The sequence below is a fragment of the Rhinopithecus bieti genome, unplaced genomic scaffold (assembly GCF_001698545.2).
Source record: "Rhinopithecus bieti isolate Rb0 unplaced genomic scaffold, ASM169854v2 scaffold_110, whole genome shotgun sequence".
Taxonomy (NCBI): Eukaryota; Metazoa; Chordata; class Mammalia; order Primates; family Cercopithecidae; genus Rhinopithecus; species Rhinopithecus bieti.
This window is the reverse complement of record NW_016803311.1, coordinates 2,433,698-2,456,455: the sequence shown is the minus strand read 5'-3', so window position 1 is coordinate 2,456,455 and position 22,758 is coordinate 2,433,698. Positions and strand designations below refer to the sequence as shown.

General features: G+C 38.5%; 3 protein-coding genes across 10 annotated transcripts in view; 2 read left to right on the top strand and 1 right to left on the bottom strand.

Annotated features, from left to right (window-relative positions):
* The window catches only part of SMCO3 (single-pass membrane protein with coiled-coil domains 3), an 8,453-nt gene extending 6,203 nt beyond the window's left edge, over positions 1–2,250 (top strand). The window contains exon 2 of the mRNA XM_017873599.1: positions 1,209–2,250. Within this exon, the coding sequence (XP_017729088.1) occupies positions 1,225–1,902 (678 nt within the window). The 5' untranslated portion in view covers positions 1,209–1,224 and the 3' untranslated portion in view covers positions 1,903–2,250. The remainder of the gene's footprint in view (positions 1–1,208) is intronic.
* CUNH12orf60 (chromosome unknown C12orf60 homolog) overlaps positions 1–4,397 on the bottom strand; it is a 20,484-nt gene extending 16,087 nt beyond the window's left edge. For 2 of the 8 annotated variants that reach the window (XM_017873553.1, XM_017873576.1), the window contains exon 1: positions 4,139–4,397. The gene's annotated coding sequence lies outside the window, so the exon portion shown is untranslated. The other 6 variants (XM_017873563.1, XM_017873581.1, XM_017873538.1 and 3 more) reach the window with 4 other exon arrangements.
* Positions 4,383–22,758, top strand: WBP11 (WW domain binding protein 11). The gene is given in 13 exon segments (XM_017873522.1): positions 4,383–4,561; positions 6,442–6,550; positions 7,086–7,117; positions 8,166–8,259; positions 11,044–11,240; positions 12,885–13,018; positions 13,245–13,444; positions 14,046–14,237; positions 17,631–17,732; positions 18,155–18,448; positions 20,141–20,273; positions 20,275–20,321; positions 21,742–22,758. Coding segments are annotated over 12 exon segments (1,923 nt in total). The 5' UTR covers positions 4,383–4,561; positions 6,442–6,486; the 3' UTR covers positions 22,176–22,758.

Genomic DNA, 22,758 nt, shown 5'->3' with positions numbered 1-22,758 from the left:
AACACTGAAGTCTCTTGTCATGTTATTTTATTCATTCTATGATGTACTCTCACTACTTTTTTTTTTTTTGAGACAGTCTCGCTGTGTCGCCCAGGCTGGAGTGCAGTGGCACCACCTTGGCTCCCCGCAACCTCCACCTCTGGTTCAAGTGATTCTCCTGCCTCAGTCTGCAGAGTAGCTGGGATTACAGGCGTGCACCACCATGCCCAACTAATTTTTGTATTTATAGTTCCTACCTTCTCCTCACATGAAATTTTAATCCAAAGAGTCTTGAATATATACTCTTATCACAAGAAAAAAATTTTTTAAAGATTCTAGCATGATATATATGTTGCCTTTGGATATCCCTTAGGTTTAGAAAACAAATAACTTGCCTGTAGAGAAATATAAAGTAATTTGAATATTTTAAGCGAAAATAACCAAGTATTGAAACACAAAAAAAACAGCCTGTAAATTCAGAGAAATCAGTCGGTAGGTGTGGTCAATGTGATGACTAGGGGTTGGAGAAACTAAGGAGCACTAGTAATCAAGAGCTAAGCATTTCATATTGGGGTCTGTTTCAAATAAAAGTTATTAAATATTACCTAGAAATAATCATGCTTATTAATAAACAGATACTTGATAAACATGAATATTTCCCACCACCACAAAATCTAATACCTTAATTTATCCATCAAAGGGTTGTATTCTGTTGCCTACATTTTCCATACACTGACTCCAAATTTCATAACAATAACTGTTTTAAAGAACCTGCTGAGGCTGGGCACAGTGACTCATGCCTGTAATCCTAGCACTTTGGGAGGCCAAGGGGGTGGGACTGCCTGAGCTCAGGAGTTGGAGACCAGCCTGGGCAACATGGTGAAACCCCGTCTCTACTAAAATACAAAAAACTAGCTGGGACATGGTGGTGTGTGCCTGTAATCCCAGCTACTCGGGAGGCTGAGGCAGGAGAACTGCTAGAACCTGGGAGGCAGAGGTTGCAGTGAGCCGAAATCGTGCCACTGCACTCCAGCCTGAGTAACAGAGTGAGACTCCATCTCTAAAAAAAAAAAAAAAAAAAAAAAAACTTGTTGAGTGTTCTGAGGAATTCTCCTTACACAGCATCTTGCTTCTTTGCTATGCATGAAGAAAAAGGTTTCCTAGTCCCTTCTGTGCAGTTAGCAGACATTTTTTAAGACTTTCAGTAAAATTAACCATTTTATTTTCAGCGATCATACTGGAAATATGGCCCAAAGTGACTTCCTCTACCCAGATAACCCAAAGAGGCGGCAAGAAGTAAATCGTCTTCACCAACAGCTCCTTGATTGCTTATCTGACAGCTTCGATGTCACCAATAAGCTGACTGAGGTTCTAAATACACACTTGGGGTGCAGGCTGGCCTCCATTGAGATGAAAAGAGATGGGACCATCAAAGAAAACTGTGATATCATCATCCAAGCCATTAGGAAAATCCAAAAGGAATTGCAAAAGGTTGATGAAGCACTAAAAGACAAGCTAGAGCCAACCCTCTATAGAAAACTTCAGGATATTAAGGAAAGGGAAACAGAGAAAATTGCAATAGTGCAAAAGGTTATTTCGGTCATCCTGGGAGAAGCTACATCTGCAGCCAGTGCAGTCGCTGTTAAACTTGTGGGCTCAAATATCACAACTGGCATAATTAACAAGTTGGTCACTGTGTTAGCTCAAATTGGTGCTTCTCTCCTTGGTAGTATTGGAGTTGCTGTTCTTGGCCTTGGCTTAGATATGATTGTCCGTGCCATCCTGGGAGCAGTGGAAAAAACACAGCTTCAAGCAGCCATCAAAAGTTATGAGGAGCATCTGGTGGAATTCAAGTCAGCCTCAGAAAAATATAATCATGCCATTACTGAGATCACCAATACAGTGAAACATCAAATGAAATGAACAGCCATCTTATTTGCCACTGAAGTGTTTTTCTGCTTCCTTTTCAGTAACAGTGTTTGCTTCCTTAAACCTAATCAGGTTCATTTTCTATAGGCTTCCAATATGTACTTAAATAGGATAAACAATTTGGAGAGGGAAATTGGGGATGCCAAGACTAGATGACTAGATGAGTTTAGAGCCAATGCCTGGATGAGTTGGTACTAGACGCTATGAGGTTAAAAAAAATTACCTCCCTGTATGTTTTCACACCCTGCTCTACCAGATCAACATTGGGGTACACGCTATCATAGAGTAGCAAGTATAGAGGTTACTTTTTCCTTTTCTGATTTCATTAAAATTCTTAAATTTTACATTGACTGCAGAGACTTTCATTTCTACCACCAGCTTCAAACATCATTTAGTTATAAGGGGACATACTTAGTAACTTCTGCCTAGACACAAACCCTAGGCCTTCGAATGAGACAGAAATACTATCATATTTTTGACCATCAGAGTAAATCTGTTTTTCGTAAACTACAAGAGACTGAAAAATGATTTGTAACAATTTGCTTCAATTAGGACAGGAAGCAGATCTGTAAAAGTCTACTAATTACAAAATGTAAACCGGATGGATTTGAAAATGGTAAAAATCAAAACTAAAAACATCAAGGTCCTGTAACTGCAAGCAACCCTGAACAACTGTGATGATTAAATATCGCTCAAGCGAATGTTCAAACACTGAAACATTTAAAAGACAAGCAAGCAAAACACAGCTACATATGAATAAAATGCATTTAGGATGCAGAATAGAAGGTCACTACTCTTAAAGCATTTGTCATTTAAAGGAAAGTCATAATTTATTATGTTTTCAGAAAAATTAATATAATTTCATTTTCAACACTAGCAAAAAGGAGGCAGCTGCCTTTGCTACATGATGCATTAGGTGGGCCATTTCACTAATTACCTGATTTTAGAAAACGCCAAAGGGTATGGAGGCCTATTAATGGTTCAGCTGAATCTCTGCAAATGTGTTTGTTTTCTAAATCCTTTGCCAGTAAGTAATTCCCATGAGGACTCTTTTAGTCTATACTGACAAAATTATTAATATGCTGTTGATGCCAGACTGTGTTTGTTATAGTTGATTCTCCCATCCAAGTACAAGAAATGTATTGAAATAAAACTGCTCAGCCTATCTTAATAATATTAGCTACAGGAAAAATTTTAGCTACATGAAAGACTTTAATATTTCCAACATACAGTTTTCTCTTTCTCTTCTCGCATTGTTTTTCAAAACGAGTTGCAAAACTATGACCACTAATATGGTGTTAGGAAAGAAAAAAAAAAAAAAACAAGTTGCAAAACATTACAACTTAGTTCATCCTCAAAATTCAAGATTATTTTCGTTTTTATGTATTACCTGGTTTATCAGCTTTAACCTACCAGATCTTGTCATTGCTTTCCGACACTCAAATTCAGTCTAAATTCAAATCAAGAATTTCCTAACACAAAGGTAAGTTTAGGTATAGGACCGATCTTATTACCTTCAAGGGCAGTTTAAAGATTCTGCCAAAAATTAATATGTATCTCCAATAATATTTTGAAATATTTATAACTGGTGGTAAGAATGGCCTTCCTACAAGGGATAGTCAGGTTAGGATTAGAAAGAATCAACCGTATCCTCTAAGATAGTTTTTTAAATGTTTAAACTTACCTTTAAGGGAAATAAGTGGGGGCTGACTCAGGCAAAGAGGGGATACAAGGTAAGGAAAGGGCGAAGGCTAGAGTTAAGTGAATAATCCCGTACGTAGAGTGACATCATAGAGGACTTTTGGTTGGTGAATAGACCAGTCGGGAATACAGCCAATATGTATCAACCTTGCCACTCATAAACTTAAAACCGACTGCATATGTATCCCCGTATTTCTTCTTCAGAACACTAATAAATAATAAATCACCGCCCGTATAAGAAATTTGCGACTCTAATACGGGTGCTGATTTATTTGTTCAGGTGGTCTACAAATGTTCTGTTTTGCGCGTCTATAAAATTTCCACACGTACCAGGCGCCCACATGGGATAACCTGATGCTTACAAAGCGGATCAAACTCAGTAGCAAATGTTATCTGGGTATTCGTTTACAAACGGAGACACCCCTAAAGGATTGCACCTGCTTGCGTCATAAGAAACATAAAAATCCAAAAACTAACGTAATTCCAAGAGACACAAAACGCAGAACGTTTCTGCATCTGCAGACTGTACCGTTCTCGGACAGCTCAACGCATTACGCCCGCAGCAACTAGGTCAGAATGCCTCCAACTCGAGAGACAGGACTGTCAGCCAATCAGATAGCAGCTATCTTCTTTCAATTTCTATTGTACTAGATGAGCGCAATGAGGCGGGCTCTTAGCCGACAACCAACCAATGGAGTATTGTATGGGACCGGAAGAGACTCTGGTCCTGGAATTCTTGAGTATTCTCTATGGTTCTAGGGCCGAGCTGCGCTAAGAGACAGCCGGCCAGAGGAATGGGAAATGACGTAAGGATTGCGGAGGGGCGCGAGGTTTCAAGATGGCGGTAGCTGAGGGGTAGACCGAGAGGCCGAGTTGAAGGCCGTTACGAAGTGAAAGAGGCCGGGAATCGCCCCCTGCCCGCTTCTCGTAGTCCTGGGAGCACAGCAGAAGTGTGAGTGTATGGAGTTGCTCTACTACTCTTCCTCATCTCTTTAGTCCCTTCCACGGCCCGCGCAGTGGCTTGGGGGACACCCAGCCCCTTTGCCCCGCTCCTCCTCTCCCCGGCTGAGGTCTCCCGGTTGCGGACTGGGGTATTCCAGGGCCTGCGGTGGCGCGGCGACCAGTGGTTACGCGGTTGGCATCGCCCGGGGCGGTTGGGGCCGCTTCCTATGCACGTTGATTGGTAGCCTTAGGTTTGACGTCTTGTACCTCGAGTCATGGTCGGTCAGCCGTCACTATGGTGTCGGCAGTTGCTGGTGTTGCCTCCTTTGGTGGACCTGGATCCTATCCCATTGAAGCTTCTTTGGCTATTTACAGTTCCCCAACGGTTATTTGGCTTGATTTTCCAGTCGCCCCAGCTTGTAGACAAAAATCTAATCTTTGCAGACTTAAGCTCCGGTATCTTCCGTAAAATTCTCTGTAATTCGTATCCGTTGTGTTTCATTTGTGGGGGAGGAGATTCAGAACATGAGCCTGAGGACACTTGAGAAAGGAAAGCACAAAAAACGCAGGCAATCAAAGATGGGAGAGCTTGTATTTGTACGGATTTTGCATGTTTTCCTCCTTCCCTACCTCCTACTCCCTGCTGCTCTCCGACACCCCACCCCCCAGTTTTCTAAGAAGGAAACCACTTGACAAGGGTGTATGGTAGCTAGGGCAGGAATATGGATCCATTATAAAGATTATAGTTAAATAGTGAGTCAAATATCGTAAGATATTTTATTTGTAATCCCGTTGTATCATCAGAGCTTTGTTATAAAGTAATTGATGTCCCCATTTTTTAGATGAGGAAGCTAAAAATCAGAGCCTTTGACGCCGCCCGTCTTAAAATAATTGCCACCAAAACAGCTGTGAAACATCTGACTTTCGGGGCAATTGGACACTTGGCGAAAGAGACATTAACTGTAACAAACTGGTCTGAAAATCTTCCCTTTCTTACCTTTAAAAAGTGTCTACTTGGAAAAGGAAGCAAATTTGTCCACCTTTATTACTGGAAAGAATGCTTCAAAAAATTAAGCCCCATTCTTTTGGAATAAGAGGAAGAAGTCATGTAATAGGGTACTGTGTTCATTAAAGTTTTAGCTTACAAAATACTTTTTCCTCAAGCAAGAATAAGTATTTCCTTTAGTTACCTTAAGAAATATATATTGGGAGTCAGGTGTTAGAAAAATATGTGTCTTAATATTTAAATTTTGGGGAGCTCTCAATATAGCACTAATTTCAAATACTTGCATTTTTAGTTGTGTTTTGAACTCTTGAGAGTCAAGCATTATATCTGAATTAAATATGCTTAAATGAATGAGTTTTTAGTGTCTTAGAAGTGTTGAGAATGTACAGCATACATGCCAAGAAAAACCATGGAGCAAGGCAAGGCTGAGGTATTTGTTTTGAGCCTAGATCCATTACCCCCATTCTGTTCGTATTCTTCTTTTACAATTACGTGTTAATAAAGAGAGGTTATAGAAGAAGGACTAATGAATTCTGATGTTCATGGTTTGTGCCATATCGTTGAAGCATTTTCTAGTTGTTTTTTTATCAGTTGAGAAAGTCAGTGCTGTGATCCATAAGAAAAAAGATAAACTGATGACTTGAGGATATTCAAAGTGGTCTTCGCACTCATCACATTTCTAAAGAATGATAGAGGTCTAAATTTTCGTGGTCAAGAAAGTTGATGCCATCTTTCTTGGACATTAAAGTCAAAACTAAGGAAAGAACAGTCTCACAGAATTTCTAATTAAAGGAATTTTTTTTTTTCAGAGATTGGTGGGGACTAGAAAAAGCAAGAAATAAATTTAGGAGATACAAGCTATTTCTTTGTCTTCACCTTCACAGGTTTTTCTTTTTTTAATGAACAAGTAAACCCTACAAATTGTCAACATGGGACGGAGATCTACATCATCCACCAAGAGTGGAAAATTTATGAACCCCACAGACCAAGCCCGTAAGTGTCCATTAGTGTGGAATGATGAAGTAGGAGAGCGTTAAAAATGGCAAATACTAGGGAATTTATTTCTCTGTGGCTTAATTACAAGACCAGCAGTGATAGGAGGAATAAATTTTATATTCAGTGTTTGGATGGGAACATTAAGACTTTAAACATGCAAAGAAATTAGTACCCATATTTTAGTTTTCAAATTTGATTGACTTGCAAAGTAGAATTGGCTGAAAGTTTTCTTTTTGTATTTGAAATTTTGAGCAAATTAGTTTTGCGAGCCCTTGTTTCACATTTTATGTTATCTTTTCCTTCAGATTCATAGTTGTTTTTTATGAAACATTAAACAAAAATGTCTTGACATTTTTGGTTGTCATAATTAGAGGGACGCTCTTGGCATGTAGTGGATAGAGGCCAAAGATGCTGCTGTTTTACAGTGCATACTATAACTTCCCACAATAAAGAATTACCTGTATTAAATTGGAGGAAATGCTAATGTTCAAGATTCAAAAATTTTATTATATCTCCCTCTCTCCTTTTAAAGGAAAGGAAGCCCGGAAGAGAGAATTAAAGAAGGTATGATTTCAGAGGCATCTTACAAAACTTCAAGTACTGTTTGGCACATCTTGTGGTTTGGGATTGGTGGGTTTCAGAATAATATTTCTAATATTTTCTAGAAAAGATGCTTTATGCTTTTTATAAAAACTGTAAGATATACTAAGCCAAACTTTACTATATTTAGGAACTGAAGTAACTTTGCAGAGAAGCTCACTACAAGTTATAATGCTGTTTTTGATTACTTTTCCAGTGAGTTAAAAAATACTTTCGAAAATAATTCTTTTTTGTTATTTATTAAAACATAACTTTTAAAGTCTACCAATGAGGGTGGAAATAAACATGATGCTGGATCACTTTATCCATTTTCCTGATTAACTATTATGTATATTACATTAGCTTAAATATATTTATTGGTTTATAATATTTATAAATATATTACCTTTCTTTTCTTGATTAGCATTTTCCTCTTAGCTGTTGAATTTGTGGCAAAGTACTTCAACAGAATAAGAAAGTTTTTGCTTTATAGTATTTTGCTTTAATACATTGAAGCAACAGAGATTTTAAATAATGTTCAGTTGTGTTTTCATGTTTAGCATTAACTCCTGCAAAATTTTTAAATATTCTTTATTATAATTTTAGAATTTAGCTTCAACCTTTGCTTTTTTTTTTTTTTTTTTTTTTTTTTGGCAAACAAACAAACAACACAAACTTTGGACTTCAGCTAGCAGAGGTTTTAGAACAACGGGCAGGAACAATCACCCAAGGTCTTCAAGAACGGAAGGGGTTTAAAAAAAGAAATGTAAAGTGTGTGTGTTTAAGTAACTGCTAAAGACCTCACAGAGCTCAAAGAAATACTTTACTAAGAAAACACATCTTAAAAATAGCATTTCTTTACCTTTTGACAAGTGTAAACGTTTTAAGGCAAAAAATTACATAGCTGTTTCTGGTGGTCGAAACAAGTGATCAGAAGCCAAGGAGTTATTCTGTTCAGATTCTTAAAGCGAGTTGAAGTAAAACTCATGAGTGCCTGACTTCTTGACATCTGGCCGCCTTTTGTTTTTCTAAGAACAAAAAACAGCGCATGATGGTTCGAGCTGCAGTTTTAAAGATGAAGGATCCAAAACAGATAATCCGAGACATGGAGAAACTGGATGAAATGGGTAAGAATTTACAAACAGGCAGCTGTAACAGTCTGACACATACAGAGGCAGGCAGGTAATGAGTGAAGCAGCATAGGCATAAGTAAAACAGAACAGCGTGAGGGCATTTGATGCTTGGATTTAATGTTAGTTTCAGGGAGACAAAATGGAGTGCTAGAGGGCTGTTGCAAACTGGAGACCCCATATACCAGAATAAGAGGGAAGTGATTATTTGGCTTTCGGCTAATTGTTATGAGATAACAGAAGCAGTTTGGCCAGCTTGCTTTTCAGGAGAAGACTTAAATCTGGTTTATGGAATAACCTTGGGTTTTTTGTTTGTTGTCTTTTATTTAATGTTGGCAACTACCATGTAAATCTAAGTATTAGACCCCTGTAATTAAGGCAGTTTCCAATTTTTCCAGTCAGAAGATCCAAAAAGATACTTAACTGTTTAGTAAGGATATAGAAAAAAAATCATCAAATACCTAAAACCGAATATATAAAATACTATACCAGGATTCTCTGCCTTTTTCACATTTTATAGAATAAGTTTATTCACTCTTCATATGCATTTTAAGTATCGCTGCTTTGTTATAACTGGAATCACATGAAATAGCTGCATGTTATCTTTTTTTGCATCTAAGTTTGAAAATCATTGATGTTGCCACTGGAAATTTTATCCTAACCCACAAATATCCTTTCTGTTTAATACTAGAACATGTAGAATATTTGGGTTTTTTAATAGATGTTTTCAAACATGCAGAAAATAAAACAGTCTAGTTAACTTCCATGTGCTTTTCACCTGTCAAGTTTTTGCCACTTTGTCTTCTACCCTTTGCCACTTTTTTAAAATAGCATTTTAAAGTGATTGTTACAAGTTCCATGGTTTGCCCAAAAACAGAGTAGTAAGTAAAAGAGATGCAATGAAACTCCTCAATGATACATTAAATGCAGTACAAGAAAAAATTCAGTCATGGCATTATGCTATTACAAGGTTTCTGAAATAATGTGGAAGAATCTGTGCAGCTAGCCTGAGTAAGAGTTCTGGGTCAGGCTTCAAGATCCCAGATCTTTCCCAGTTCAGCTGTAACTGATTTCACTTCTTGAATCTGGTCTAAATATCAGCAGGGATAATTACTTTCCTTGGGGAACCAGGGAATCCTTCATTAAATGACCCCAAATGTTATGTGTTGTTTTAAAAGGAGCTAATAGTAATAACTGAGGTTTCTTGAGTCGTTATCTTGCTACACACCTGTGCACCAGTTTTTTCCCACTAGTTTTCTAATCCTCACAATCTTTTATAGGTGCACTGTCCCTATTTTACAGGTAAGGAAACTCAGGCACAGAAAGATTACATAGCTTTCTCAAGATCACACTGCTATGTAGTGGCAAAGCTGAGATTAAAACTCAGGCATTCAGTGCTTTTACTAATCATACTAGGAATAGTATAGTGTAAGAATACACCCTTTAGATTTGAATAAATTACCAAGATTAATAATAGTTAATAGGATTTAAGGAAGAAGATAAACTTGTTATTCTTTTAAAAAAAAGGAAAGGGATGAAGAGAATACTATTCATCAGGAGTCTAGTTACAATTTATAAAACTCAATACAGACTAGTTAAGGCAGAAAAAAGCATGCATTGGCTCTCTTAATTAAGAAGTCTGAACGTAAAAAAAGAGAAATCCCTGAAACTAACCTCAAAGTCCAATCTCATCATCAGTACTGTCCATCTGACTAGTCTGATCTCTGTTAGCCTCATTCAGCTTACTACTGATGAACTTCTTGGGATGGAAGGTGGAATCTATGTGTGTAATTACTGATGATTGGGAGACAAGGCCACAGGCAGCTCTAGATTTGTTTTATCTGTACATAACATGTCCAGAAAGAAAATCTGAGAGTTTCTGTCTCTCACATCTACATTTAAAATCTTAGGGAAGGTTCTGGCCCTAGTTTGGATCATGTGCTCATTGATCTCCGAGTCATTCACTAAAAAGGAAGATAGGGGGATATGATTGACCAGACAGGCCTGGAGGTCTTATTCTTGGGATAGAGGACCTGCAGTTAAGTCCCATGTTGACACATGATTAGTTGAGGAGAAAAAGGATCGTATGGTAGCTAGGCCAGGAATACAGATCTGTTATAAAGATTATAGTTAAGTGGTGACTCAAACACCACTGGATATTTTATTTGTAATCCCATTGTATCATCATAGCTTTGTTACAAAGTAGTTAATGTCTCCATTTTTTAGATGAGGAAGCAAAAAATCAGAGAGTTCAAGTAAAATGCCTAAGATCTCAAAAAAAAATTTTTTTTTTTGAGACGAGGTTTTGCTCTTGTTGCCCAGGCTGGAGTGCAGTGGTGCGATCTCGGCTCACTGCGACCTCTGCCTCCCAGATTCAAGCGATTCTTCTGCCTCAGCCTCCCAAATAGCTGGGACTACAGGCATGCGCCCCCACGCCCAGCTAATAGATCTCACAATTTGACAGGACTAATATAGTATGTAAACACAAATCTGACAGAATCTTCACCAGGTTTTAGCACAGAGCAGTGAAAATTGATTTTTATTACAATGAAGATGAAAATCAATTAGGTGGCATTTCTGAGAAAGGTAAAATTAGTGGCCATCTAAAAAGGGTGGGGATTTTAGTAAATATTGTAGTTCTTTGAATAAAATTGAAAAGAGTATGTCTGAGTGTCTAGATCTCTTAAAAAAATGTTAGCATATATGGAGGTTTTTATTATGTAATCTATTGATACCTAATTGAAGTGGCCTCTTACATTTAATTTCATAATCTACTTTTAGAGTTTAACCCAGTGCAACAGCCACAATTAAATGAGAAAGTACTGAAAGACAAGCGTAAAAAGCTGCGTGAAACCTTCGAACGTATTCTACGACTCTATGAAAAAGAGAATCCAGATATTTACAAAGAATTGAGAAAGCTAGAAGTAGAATATGAACAGAAGAGGGCTCAACTTAGCCAATATTTTGATGCTGTCAAGGTAATCAAGGTTTTCTTTTTAGAGATAAACTAAAATATTACACAGATTGAGTATCCCTTATGCAAAGTGCTTGGGACCAGAAGTGTTTCGGATTTAGTGTTGTTTTTTATTTTGTTTTGTTTTTGCATATATTTGCATATATTTGGGGGGTGGCACCCTAGTCTAAGCATGAAATTAACATAGCCTGAGGATAATTTTATAAATTCTGTGCATGAAACAAAAGTACGACCCATCACATTAGGTCAGGTGTGGATTTTTCCACCATGGCATCATGTGGGAGTCAAAAAAGTTTAGGATCTTGGAGCATTTCAGATTTTCAGATTAGGGATGCTCAACCTGTACTTAGATTTAAAAAGTTAATGGAAGAATTAGTCATGTTGAACCTCTTCCTCATAGCAGTTTCTTCTAAAACTAAACATATACCTACCATGTGAACCAGCAAATCTAATCCTTTTATTTAAACAGAAGAAATTAATTCAAAACTAAGATCAGCCTAGGTGTTCACTAATAGGATAATGGATAATTAAACTGTAGCATATTTATACAATCAGATACTATTCAGCAATAAAAGGAATAATCTAATACTCAAAACAGCATGGAATAAAAAAAATTATGAATAAATCTCAAAACATGCTAAGTTTATTTCATTGTTATGATTTCATTTTATGAAATTCTAGAATAGTCACAGCTAATCTGTGCAGGAAAAAAAGATACAGCCGTGGTTGCTTTTGGGGGATGATATTAGAGATGGATTGGGAAGGAGTATGAGGTATATGTATTTGTCAAAACTTACTGAATTTGTACATTTTGTTTACCTCAAAGATGGGAAAAAAATCAAATGCTATAATTTCTGTAAAGGAGGTAATATGTCTCCCATTTTACAGATGAAGGCACAAGTTAACTTGCTTAGTTAAGCTAATACACAACAGAAATTCAGCATAGGCAAGCTAATGAGCCCAACCTCCACCACTGGATATATACTATTTGTTAGTTGACATGTATTATTTTTCTTTTTGTTTGTTTGTTTTTTGTTTTTGAGACTGAGTCTCACTGTGTTGCCCAGGCTCACTGCAACTTCTGCCTCCCAGGTTCAAACAATTCTCCTCCCTCAGCCTCCTGAGTAGCTGGGACTACAGGCGCACACCACCACAACCGGCTAATTTTTGTATTTTTATTAGAGATGGGCTTTCACCATATTGGCCAGGCTGGTCTCAAACTCCTGACCTCGTGATCCACCCGCCTCAGTCTCCCAAAGTGCTGGGATTACAGGCGTGAGCCACCGTGCCCGGCCTGACATGTATTTTTCTGTCACCCTGCATATTAAATAGGGTAGGTCTGGTGCTAGATACTTGTAACAGTTGGGTTTCTCTAAACAACAGCTATTTCGAATCATATCCAAAAAGAATTACCTGATAAGAGGAGAAAAAAGCAGCTGGGTTTTAGCATTTTTAAAAGTAAAGATTTCTTTCAGTTCTTTGACAATCTGTAAGTATTGACATGAGATGATTTTTGTGGGGGTTTTTGGTGATATTTATGTTAGTTGGAAAGCGTGTCCAAGTTACAAAACAGCTGACTTGTCAGTTTTAGTGTTGAGTTAGTGGATGACTTTTTTATCGTACTGTTGAATGGTTCTCTCTCTTTCAGAATGCTCAGCATGTGGAAGTGGAGAGTATTCCTTTGCCGGATATGCCACATGCTCCTTCCAACATTTTGATCCAGGACATTCCACTTCCTGGTGCTCAGCCACCCTCTATACTAAAGAAAACCTCAGCCTATGGGTAAGGAAGCAGTGTCACAATCAGAGAGCATTTAGTAAAGGCACAAATTGACTGTCCAGTGCCAAAATTAATGCAGGGGGAAATAAAGACAATGTGGATGTAAACAGTGTGACATTTGATTAAATGTAAAATAAATCCCTTGAAAATTGTTTAGAAGAGAAAATAATCTCATTACTGTTAAGTGATTACTGTGGGAGTTTTTTTGTTTTTGTTTTTTTGTTAACAGACCTCCAACTCGGGCAGTTTCTATCCTTCCTCTTCTTGGACATGGTGTTCCACGTTTGCCCCCTGGCAGAAAACCTCCTGGCCCTCCCCCTGGTCCACCTCCTCCTCAAGTCGTGCAGATGTATGGCCGTAAAGTGGGTTTTGCCCTAGATCTTCCCCCTCGTAGGCGAGATGAAGACATGTTATATAGTCCTGAACTTGGTGAGAAGTGACTGTTCCTTTGCTCTTATAACTATCATTTTTTGTGTTAGGCCTGTTTAACATATTGTTCACCACCCTCAGAACTTAGGAAGTAAATGAGAGGATATCATGTACATACTAATATACATACAGTTGGATAAATCATAGGATCTACTCAAGTAAAAGCATCATACATAAGTATAGAAATGTTTATTGTGTTTTAAGTTAGGCTTTCCTTGGAGATGTCACTCTTGCTACTAATCCCTTAAGACTTGTATATCTGGTTCCCTTTTAGCTTTATTGTCATCAGACTAGAGCATCGTTGTATACATTCACTGACTGTGTATGTATATACAAACATGATTGCTGCTAAAGGAGGAAATGGGTTTTCAAATTAGAACCTCTTTTAAAAAAAATCTTAAATTACCAAAAAGAAGTGTTTAAAATTATTGGCAAATGAAAATATTGTTAGACTGTATGAATAGCTATATACAGGAATTTTTTTTGTAAGCATTAAGTTGTTACAGTCTGAGTTAAATAGGATAATTTTCTGTATTTCTGGGTACCATGTCGTGGAGGGTCCAATCATATTACTTTTCCATGTTCCTTTCCCACTTTTCAGCCCAACGAGGTCATGATGATGATGTTTCTAGCACCAGTGAAGATGATGGCTATCCTGAGGACATGGATCAGGATAAGCATGATGACAGTACTGATGACAGTGACACCGACAAATCAGATGGAGAAAGTGACGGGGATGAATTTGTGCACCGTGATGATGGTGAGAGAGACAATAATGAAGAAAAGAAGTCAGGTATGTGCAGATGAAGGATTCATGGTATTGATCAATAAAGAGAAAACAAGCTGAAGGTCCTAATTTATTAGTGAATCTGTGAGAGTACTCTGAAATCTTTGGAAGTAGGAATCATAGCTGTATTCATCTTTATATATTAAAATTTTGAAAGTTTTTGACACAGTAAGTACTCAGTGGATGTTTATGAGGAAAACAAACTGTATAATAAAATGTCTATGCAATAAAGTTCACTTTGGGGTAAAAGGTATAACTATTCAACAGCATAAACATGTATCATTATGGGTATGTTATAGGAAAGGAGAATAGCCATATTAAGAAAAACATTGATGTTGTATTTTATAAATCTGTTTAAATATCTACTTTTGAAGCCCTTTTATGGTATCTTACATGAACCAGGGTCATATTTATAACCCAGGTACACTCAAGAGTGGAATCATGAAACATATTGTATCTATAATATGTATTTTTATTTGATTATTAAAAAATTCAGGCCAGGCGTGGTGGCTCAAGTCTGTAATCCCAGCACTTTGGGAGGCCGAGATGGGCTAATCACGGAGTCAGGAGATCGATACCATCCTGGCTAACCCGGTGAAACCCCATCTCTACTAAAATACAAAAAAAAAACTAGCCAGGCGAGGTGGCAGGCGCCTGTAGTCCCAGCTACTCAGGAGGCTGAGGCAGGAGAATGGCGTAAACCCGGGAGGCGGAGCTTGCAGTGACCCAAGATCATGCCACTGCACTACAGCCTGGACGACAGAGTGAGACTCTGTCTCAAAAAAAGAAAAAATTCAGGCTGGGCGCGATGGCTCACGCCTGTAATCCCAGCACTTTGGGAGGCCGAAGCAGGCAGATCACGAGGTCAGGAGATCAAGATCATCTTGGCTAACAGGGTGAAACCCTGTCTCTACTAAAAATGCAAAAACTTAGCCAGGCATAGTGGCGGGCGCCTGTAATCCCAGCTACTTGGGAGGCTGAGGCAGGAGAATGGCTTGAACCCAGGAGGCGGAGCTTGCAGTAAGCTGAGATCGTGCCACTGCACTCCAACCTGGGCAACAGAGCGAGACTCCATCTCAAAAAAAAAATTCGAATAGGACATTTGTCAAGAAAATTTTAAGCATCGTTAATAGGTTCTGACAGTGCAAAATGCACACCAATTCTGTCAAACCTCAGCAGTTTTGGAGCTTCTTAGAGATTGTTTTTGTAGCCTACAACAGAATATTTATATAATACTATGTAATACTAATGTTAATATTGATAATGACAAATTTTTCTTCTGCTGTGTCTTAAGAATCATGGTTGCAAAAACAAAAAAGCTAGTTAAAAATAATAAGAGCTGGTAATGAAAGATTATTATAGAGGACTGTTAGGTAGGAACTAGTACTGGAAAGTAGAAAGCCATTAGAGCCACGGCAGCTCCATTTTTTTTCTGGGACTGTGTGGTCTCTTGCCTTCTTTTCCTTTTATTCTGCTGACAGATTTTTTTTCTTTTTTCTTTTTTTTTTCTTTTTTTTTTTGAGACAGTCTCACGCTTGTCGCCCAGGTTGGAGTGCAGTGGCACAATATCAGCTCACTACAACCTTCATCTCTCGGGGTCAAGCGATTCTCCTGCCTCAGTCTCCCAAGTAGCTGGGATTAAAGGCACCCACCACCACGCCCGGCTAATTTTTGTATTTTCAGTAGAGACGGAGTTTGACCATGTTGACGAGGCTGGTTTCGAACTCCTGACGACAGGTGATCTGCCCACCTTGGCCTCCCAAAGTGCTGGGAATAGAGGCATGAGCCACAGCACCCAGCCACATTTTTCTTATATATTCTCATCAATACACATGTTCTGAAAATGGCCATCCCAACTCTGAGTTGGTATTCACTCAGTTAATATTTATTGAGTTTTTACTATACACATGGCATTTTTTCTAGACACTAAGGATACAGGGTAAACAAAACTAAAGTCCTGTTCACATGGAACTATTCTCCTCCTAAAATGTTTACCAGCTAAAAATACTCCTCTCCAGCGTCTAATGGATAGCCTTTGTCAGTTAAGAAGTTCTTTTTAGGCCGGGCATGGTGGCTCATGCCTGTAATCCCAGCACTTTGGGAGGCCGAGGCGGGTGGATCACCTGAGGTCGGGAGTTCGAGACAGCCTGACCAACATGGAAAAACCCCGTCTCTACTAAAAATACAAAATTATCCGGGCGTGGTTGCACATGCCTGTAATCCCAGCTATTCCGGAGGCTGAGGCAGGAGAATCGCTTGAACGTGGGAGGCAGAGTTTGTGGTGAGCTGAGATCGCACCAGCCTGGGCAACAAGAGCAAAACTCCACCTCAAAAAAAGAACTTTTTATTCTTAGCTTGCTAAGATTTTTTTTTTTTTTTAATTATAAGTATTTTTTATATATCTGTTGGGATGTAACTTTTTTTTTGTTCTTTGTAAGTTCTTTATTGTAGTGAACTACATTGCTGGCTTTTAGAACACTTGGATTCAACTTGCTTATATATGTTTTTCCTTTTTGTAAATTTTAGTTTTGATAGTTTTTGGGGAACAGGTTGTGTTTGGTTACATGGGTAAGTTCTTTAATGGTGATTTCTGAGATTTTGATGCATCCCTCACCCAAGTAGTGTATACACTTTACGTAGTTTGTAGTCTCCTTTCCCTCACTCCCCTCCCACCCTTCCCCACTGAGTTCCCAAAGTCCATGGTATCACTCTTATGCTTTTGCATCATCATATCTTAGCTCCCACTTATAAGTGAGAGCATACAATATTTGGTTTTTCATTCCTGAGTTACTTCACTTAGAATAATGGCCTCCAACTCCATTCAAGTTGCTATAAAGGCCATTATTTTGTTCCATTTTATGGCTGAGTAGTATTCCATGGTGGATATATACCACATTTTCTTTAACCATTGGTTGGTTGATGACATTTAGATTGGTTTCATATTTTTGCAATTGCAAATTGTGCTGCTGTAAGCATGTATAACTTGCTTATATTTTATGTTGGCCAGTAGATGAGTTTTGGTATCAAGTTTAAGCTAGCTTCATGAGTTGGGTAACATTTCATCTTTTCCTATGCTCTTTATCAGAAGATTTCTGTAACTTAATGTTTGGCTGAATTTCCTCCTAAAATTATTTGTAGCCTTTAAGGAGTAGATTTTCAACTACCATTTAAGTTTTGTATATTCTGGGCTTATCACCTCTTTGGCCAACTTTAATAATTTATATTTTCTAGAACATTGTTTTTATCTGGATGTTCATATCATTAATATAGCTGTCTCATCCTACACCTCTGCCAAGTAGTGGGTAGCAATCATATCTAGTACTTCATAGTGTTGCATAGTAAACATTTACTGAATTTTGTTGATCCCAATCTACTCTGCTCCCTCCTTTGTCCCCTTAGGTCTGAGTGTACGGTTTGCAGATATGCCTGGAAAATCAAGGAAGAAAAAGAAGAACATGAAGGAACTGACTCCTCTTCAAGCCATGATGCTTCGTATGGCAGGTAAAGCAGGGAAAAAATAGTGAATCACCTTGTGGTGTATCCTCACGCTAATTGCTTTACATACATTTTCCCATTTAGTATCTCAGCAACCTTCAAGTAAGTAATAAATCCTTGTTTTACAAAAATAAGATTTGGAACCATTATATAGGCTGCCTAAAGTTACAATAGCAAGTAAATGGTTGGGCTGGCATTTAAATATTGGTCTGTCTTGTTTTAAAGCCTGAGTTCATTCCACTGTGCTACAGTAATACAGATGAGTATAGAATAGTATTTCTTTCACATGTAAGTATTTTATTGAAGAAGACTATTTGGTTTTTAATTTTAAGAACACATTTATTAACCATGTGTATTCAATCATTGCTGTTCTCCAAACTGTAAAAAAATGAATCAACTCCATTTACTGAGTTTAAAATTTCTTTCAGGTCAAGAAATCCCTGAGGAGGGACGGGAAGTAGAGGAATTTTCAGAGGACGATGATGAAGATGATTCCGATGACTCTGAAGCAGAAAAGCAATCACAAAAACAGCATAAAGAGGAATCCCATTCTGATGGCGCATCCACTGCGTCTTCACAGCAGCAGGCTCCGCCGCAGTCTGTTCCTCCTTCTCAGATACAAGCACCTCCCATGCCAGGACCACCACCTCTTGGACCACCACCTGCTCCACCATTACGGCCTCCTGGGCCACCGACAGGCCTTCCTCCTGGTCCACCTCCAGGTAAACACTTATATCATGTGACTAAAGTTTAAATGAGGTTAGAGTGAAGTCATTCCAAAAAATAGTATGTGTTATTAGTGTTCATGTTTTCTTGTTTCCTCCTAATGGGATTCTCTAAGATGTGAAAGATTCTCAAAGGACAAGTAAAGCTTGTTTATTCCTAAACCATTGTTTGCAACTCATAGTTCTACTGACAGCCGCCTATTTTTCTCCAAAGCACTCTTATTTTCAAAGTTTTTCTGATTACAGCAGACAGAAACTTGAACACGTAATGGAGGCTTTCTTTAGTATTGCTTTTTAATATAATAGGTTGACCTAGCTCTAAATTGGCAGCAGGCGGGAGTAAGACACAGTTAATACTGTCTTGTGTTCTTAGGTTAAGAATGTTGAATGTCAGTGTAATCTGCATAGTTTTTTAGTTGTAGTTCTTTTTTAGAGGCAAAGGTGATTAGTCTGTTTATTAAGTGTTCAGCTCGAAAGTATAAAAAGATTATAAAATGAAGCAACAGAGAACTTTTCAGCTATTTGTGATTTTAATTCTTCATCCTATTGTCAGCCAACTAAGTTTTCTTCAGTTAAGCTAATCATTTTCCGATTGGTGCAAAGGAAAGTTACATATTTTATGTCATTCTTAGTGGTCTTTATCTATATATTCATGAGTTTCAAGGGGTCCTTAAAGCATTGTTTTGTTTTTTTTGTTTTTTTGTGGGGTTTTTTTGCTTGCCTTTTTTTTAATCATTATATTTTAAGTTCTAAGGTACAGGTGCATAACATGCAGGTTTGTTACATATGTATACATGTGCCAAGTTGGTGTGCTGCACCCATTAACTCGATTTATATTAGGTATTTCTCCTAATGCTGTCCCTCCTCCCTAAATCATGCTGCTATAAAGACACATGCACACGTATGTTTATTGTGGCACTATTCACAATAGCAAAGACTTGGAACCAACCCAAATGTCCATCAGGGATAGACTGGATTAAGAAAATGTGGCACATAAACACCATGGAATACTATGCAGCCATAAAAAGGGATGAGTTCATGTCCTTTGTAGGGACAAAGCATTGTGTTTTATATTCCATTTTCAGCTTATACTGGAACCATTTAAGAATTCTTACACCTTTTTATATTTCCAGCATTGCAGAGCTGTGATTGAGTATGCTTTTTGTCAGTGTTGGGAAATAAAGTAAAAGATCCACAACAAATCCAGTACCATTTTTCTGGTGCTCAGATATTTTTTTTTTAGACGAAGTGTCACTCTGTCGCCCATGCTGGAGTGCGGTAGTGTGATCTCGGCTCACTGCAACCTCCGCCTCCCAGGTTCAAGCAATCCTCCTGCCTCAGCCTCCCGAGTAGCAGGGATTATAGGCGCCCGCCACCATGCCCAGCTAATTTTTTGTATTTTAGTAGAGACAGGGTTTCACCATCTTGGCCAGGCTGGTCTTAAACTCGTGACCTCGTGATCCATCTGCCTCAGCCTCCCAGAATGCTGGGATTATAGGCGTGAGCCACCATGCCCGGCTGTACTGAGATATTTATTGAATGAATTCTGTTTCCATGTATGTTTCATTAAGTTTTTGAAGTTAATCTGATTTCAGGTTAAAGTCAAACCATATTTGAGTTACTTTTAAGCCATAGTTATTACTTAATGAACATTTGTGTGACATTAATTTATCATTTTTCCTTTTTCAGGAGCTCCTCCATTCCTGAGACCACCTGGAATGCCAGGACTCCGAGGGCCCTTACCCCGACTTTTACCTCCAGGACCACCACCAGGCCGACCCCCTGGCCCTCCCCCAGGTCCACCTCCAGGTCTGCCTCCTGGTCCCCTCCTCGGGGACCCCACCAAGGCTACCTCCCCCTGCACCTCCAGGTGACGCTTTCAGTTTCTATAGTAAAAACTTTGCCTACTGTTTATTTAATTTGCTGTAAGACATATGGTCACATTTCAGTATTCTGAAATCTGAGGTAATCTTACAGTTGGTGGTGTTTTTAAGTTGTTGTTGACCTGGTTTGAAATAGAGTTCTTCCAGTGGGTATTTGCCCTTGGTTCGCTTGTGGGACTTCTGGCCAGAGAACATGGGATTAAATTCTGTATTTGATAATTTTTTGGTTTTAGTTGTAGTTATGAAGCCGTTTCATGCATCCACATGAGTACCAACTTAAAGTTTAAAATTACGGAGAGTGTTTTTTTTCCTTTCCTCTACCTAGTGTCAAGGTTAGACATGCAGATTTTCTTGTGGGCTTGTTTTATGTGGCAGATATATTTCTAGTTTACAACACTGAAATGTCCCACTTTCATATGAAGATCTGCTTTTAAGTACCCTGTCTGGGGCTTTTTTTCTCTCTCTCTGTCTTAGTGGTACACAGAATAATGATGAGTTTATGCAATCGATAGGATCTTAGATTTGATAAAATATGGTACTTTAATTTAAAAGTGGCATTTGAAGAACTGAAATCTGCAGTTCTTGGTATATGAATATTGTGTATGTCTGACTGTCCATAGGACGTGAGTTATTTTCCAGTAATGATGACAGATTGTGATTAGTTGCATTCTCTTACTCCATGTGTGCTTTTTTTTCTTCGAGACGGAGTTTCGCTCTTGTTGCCCAGGCTGGAGTGCAATGGTGCGATCTCAGCTCACTGCAGCCTCCGCCTCCTGGGTTCAAGCAATTCTCCTGCCTCAGCCTCCCAAGTAGCTGGGATTCTTATTTTTAGTAGAGACACGGTTTCATCATGTTGGTCAGGCTGGTCTTGAACTCCTGACCTTAAATGATCCACACGCCTTGGCCTCCCAAAGTGCTGGGATTACAAGTGTGAGCCACCGTACTTGGCCTCCATGTGCATTTAATGATCAGGGTTAAAATTTTATTTCTTGCACATTGTTACTTTTTTGTGCAGGGGAAATGGTAATGGAAATATAAGGCATGGGGATTGGTCTCCTGACCTTGTCCTTACTAATATCTGCACTACGCAGCTGGAATAGAATCTTGGGATATGAGATTTGAGAGAGTAATTTGAAACCAGTTGATGTCACTTTATATTTTAAAGTCGAACATTATTTAGAGAAGAGAACATATTACTGTAAGTACAGGAATATAGGCTGAAGGTAAATACTGTTTTATAATAAAATATTCCTGAGTTTCACATTGCAACCAGTATGAGTTCAGCTTATTTTCTGTAAGTTATTATCCATTTTTTTAAAAATCGGTAACCAATATTTAAATGTCCTTAATAGTAGTTAAATTGTATTAGTTCTTACAGTATTCATCCTGCCTATTTTATTCATTTAGGTATTCCTCCACCTCGTCCTGGCATGATGCGCCCACCTTTGGTGCCTCCCCTTGGACCTGCCCCCCCTGGGCTTTTCCCACCAGCTCCCTTGCCGAACCCTGGGGTTTTAAGTGCCCCACCCAACTTGATTCAGCGACCCAAGGCAGATGATACGAGTGCAGCCACCATTGAGAAGAAAGCCACAGCAACCATCAGTGCCAAGCCACAGATCACTAATCCCAAGGCAGAGATTACTCGATTTGTGCCCACTGCACTGAGAGTACGTCGGGAGAATAAAGGGGCTACTGCTGCTCCCCAAAGAAAGTCAGAGGATGATTCTGCTGTGCCTCTTGCCAAAGCAGCACCCAAATCTGGTCCTTCTGTTCCTGTCTCAGTACAAACTAAGGATGATGTCTATGAGGCTTTCATGAAAGAGATGGAAGGGCTACTGTGACAGCTTTTGATGCCAGAACAGGCTTCTGTTCACAACAGTGGCCCATGGAGAAAGAAGCTCTTATTAAACTTAGATGAAAGAGCTGCTTCCATTGTCAGGGTATTTTCTAATTTCAGTTCAAGGAATATCCTAAAATTTAGCCTTGTTCAGAATTTACTGCACATAAAAGAGGGTATTTCATCCAGAATAGATCAGTTATTGAAGCAGTGCTGCTAACATCCATTCCCTTTCACACCACCATTGTCATCCTGTTTCTTCCCCTCCTCCAGTTCTTTGGAAATTTGTGATCGGGGGATCTTAGTTGCTTATTTGTTTTGACTCTTGTGTGCTGTGGGCACTGGAGTAGAGATTTTTGAAAAGAACAGTTTATTTCATCTTGCTTTTTGTGTTTGAGTTTTTTTAATATTTTCCTGTAAATATTTTGTAATATTTTACTTGTAATGAAATGGATCACAATGTCATTTCCTAATACAAGGCAGGATATGTGGGAAGAAAATGTACAATTATTTGATTAAAATTATTTCCCACTGACCTAAACTTTCAGTGATTCGTGGGAAAAATAAATAAATGTTCTACACCAAGA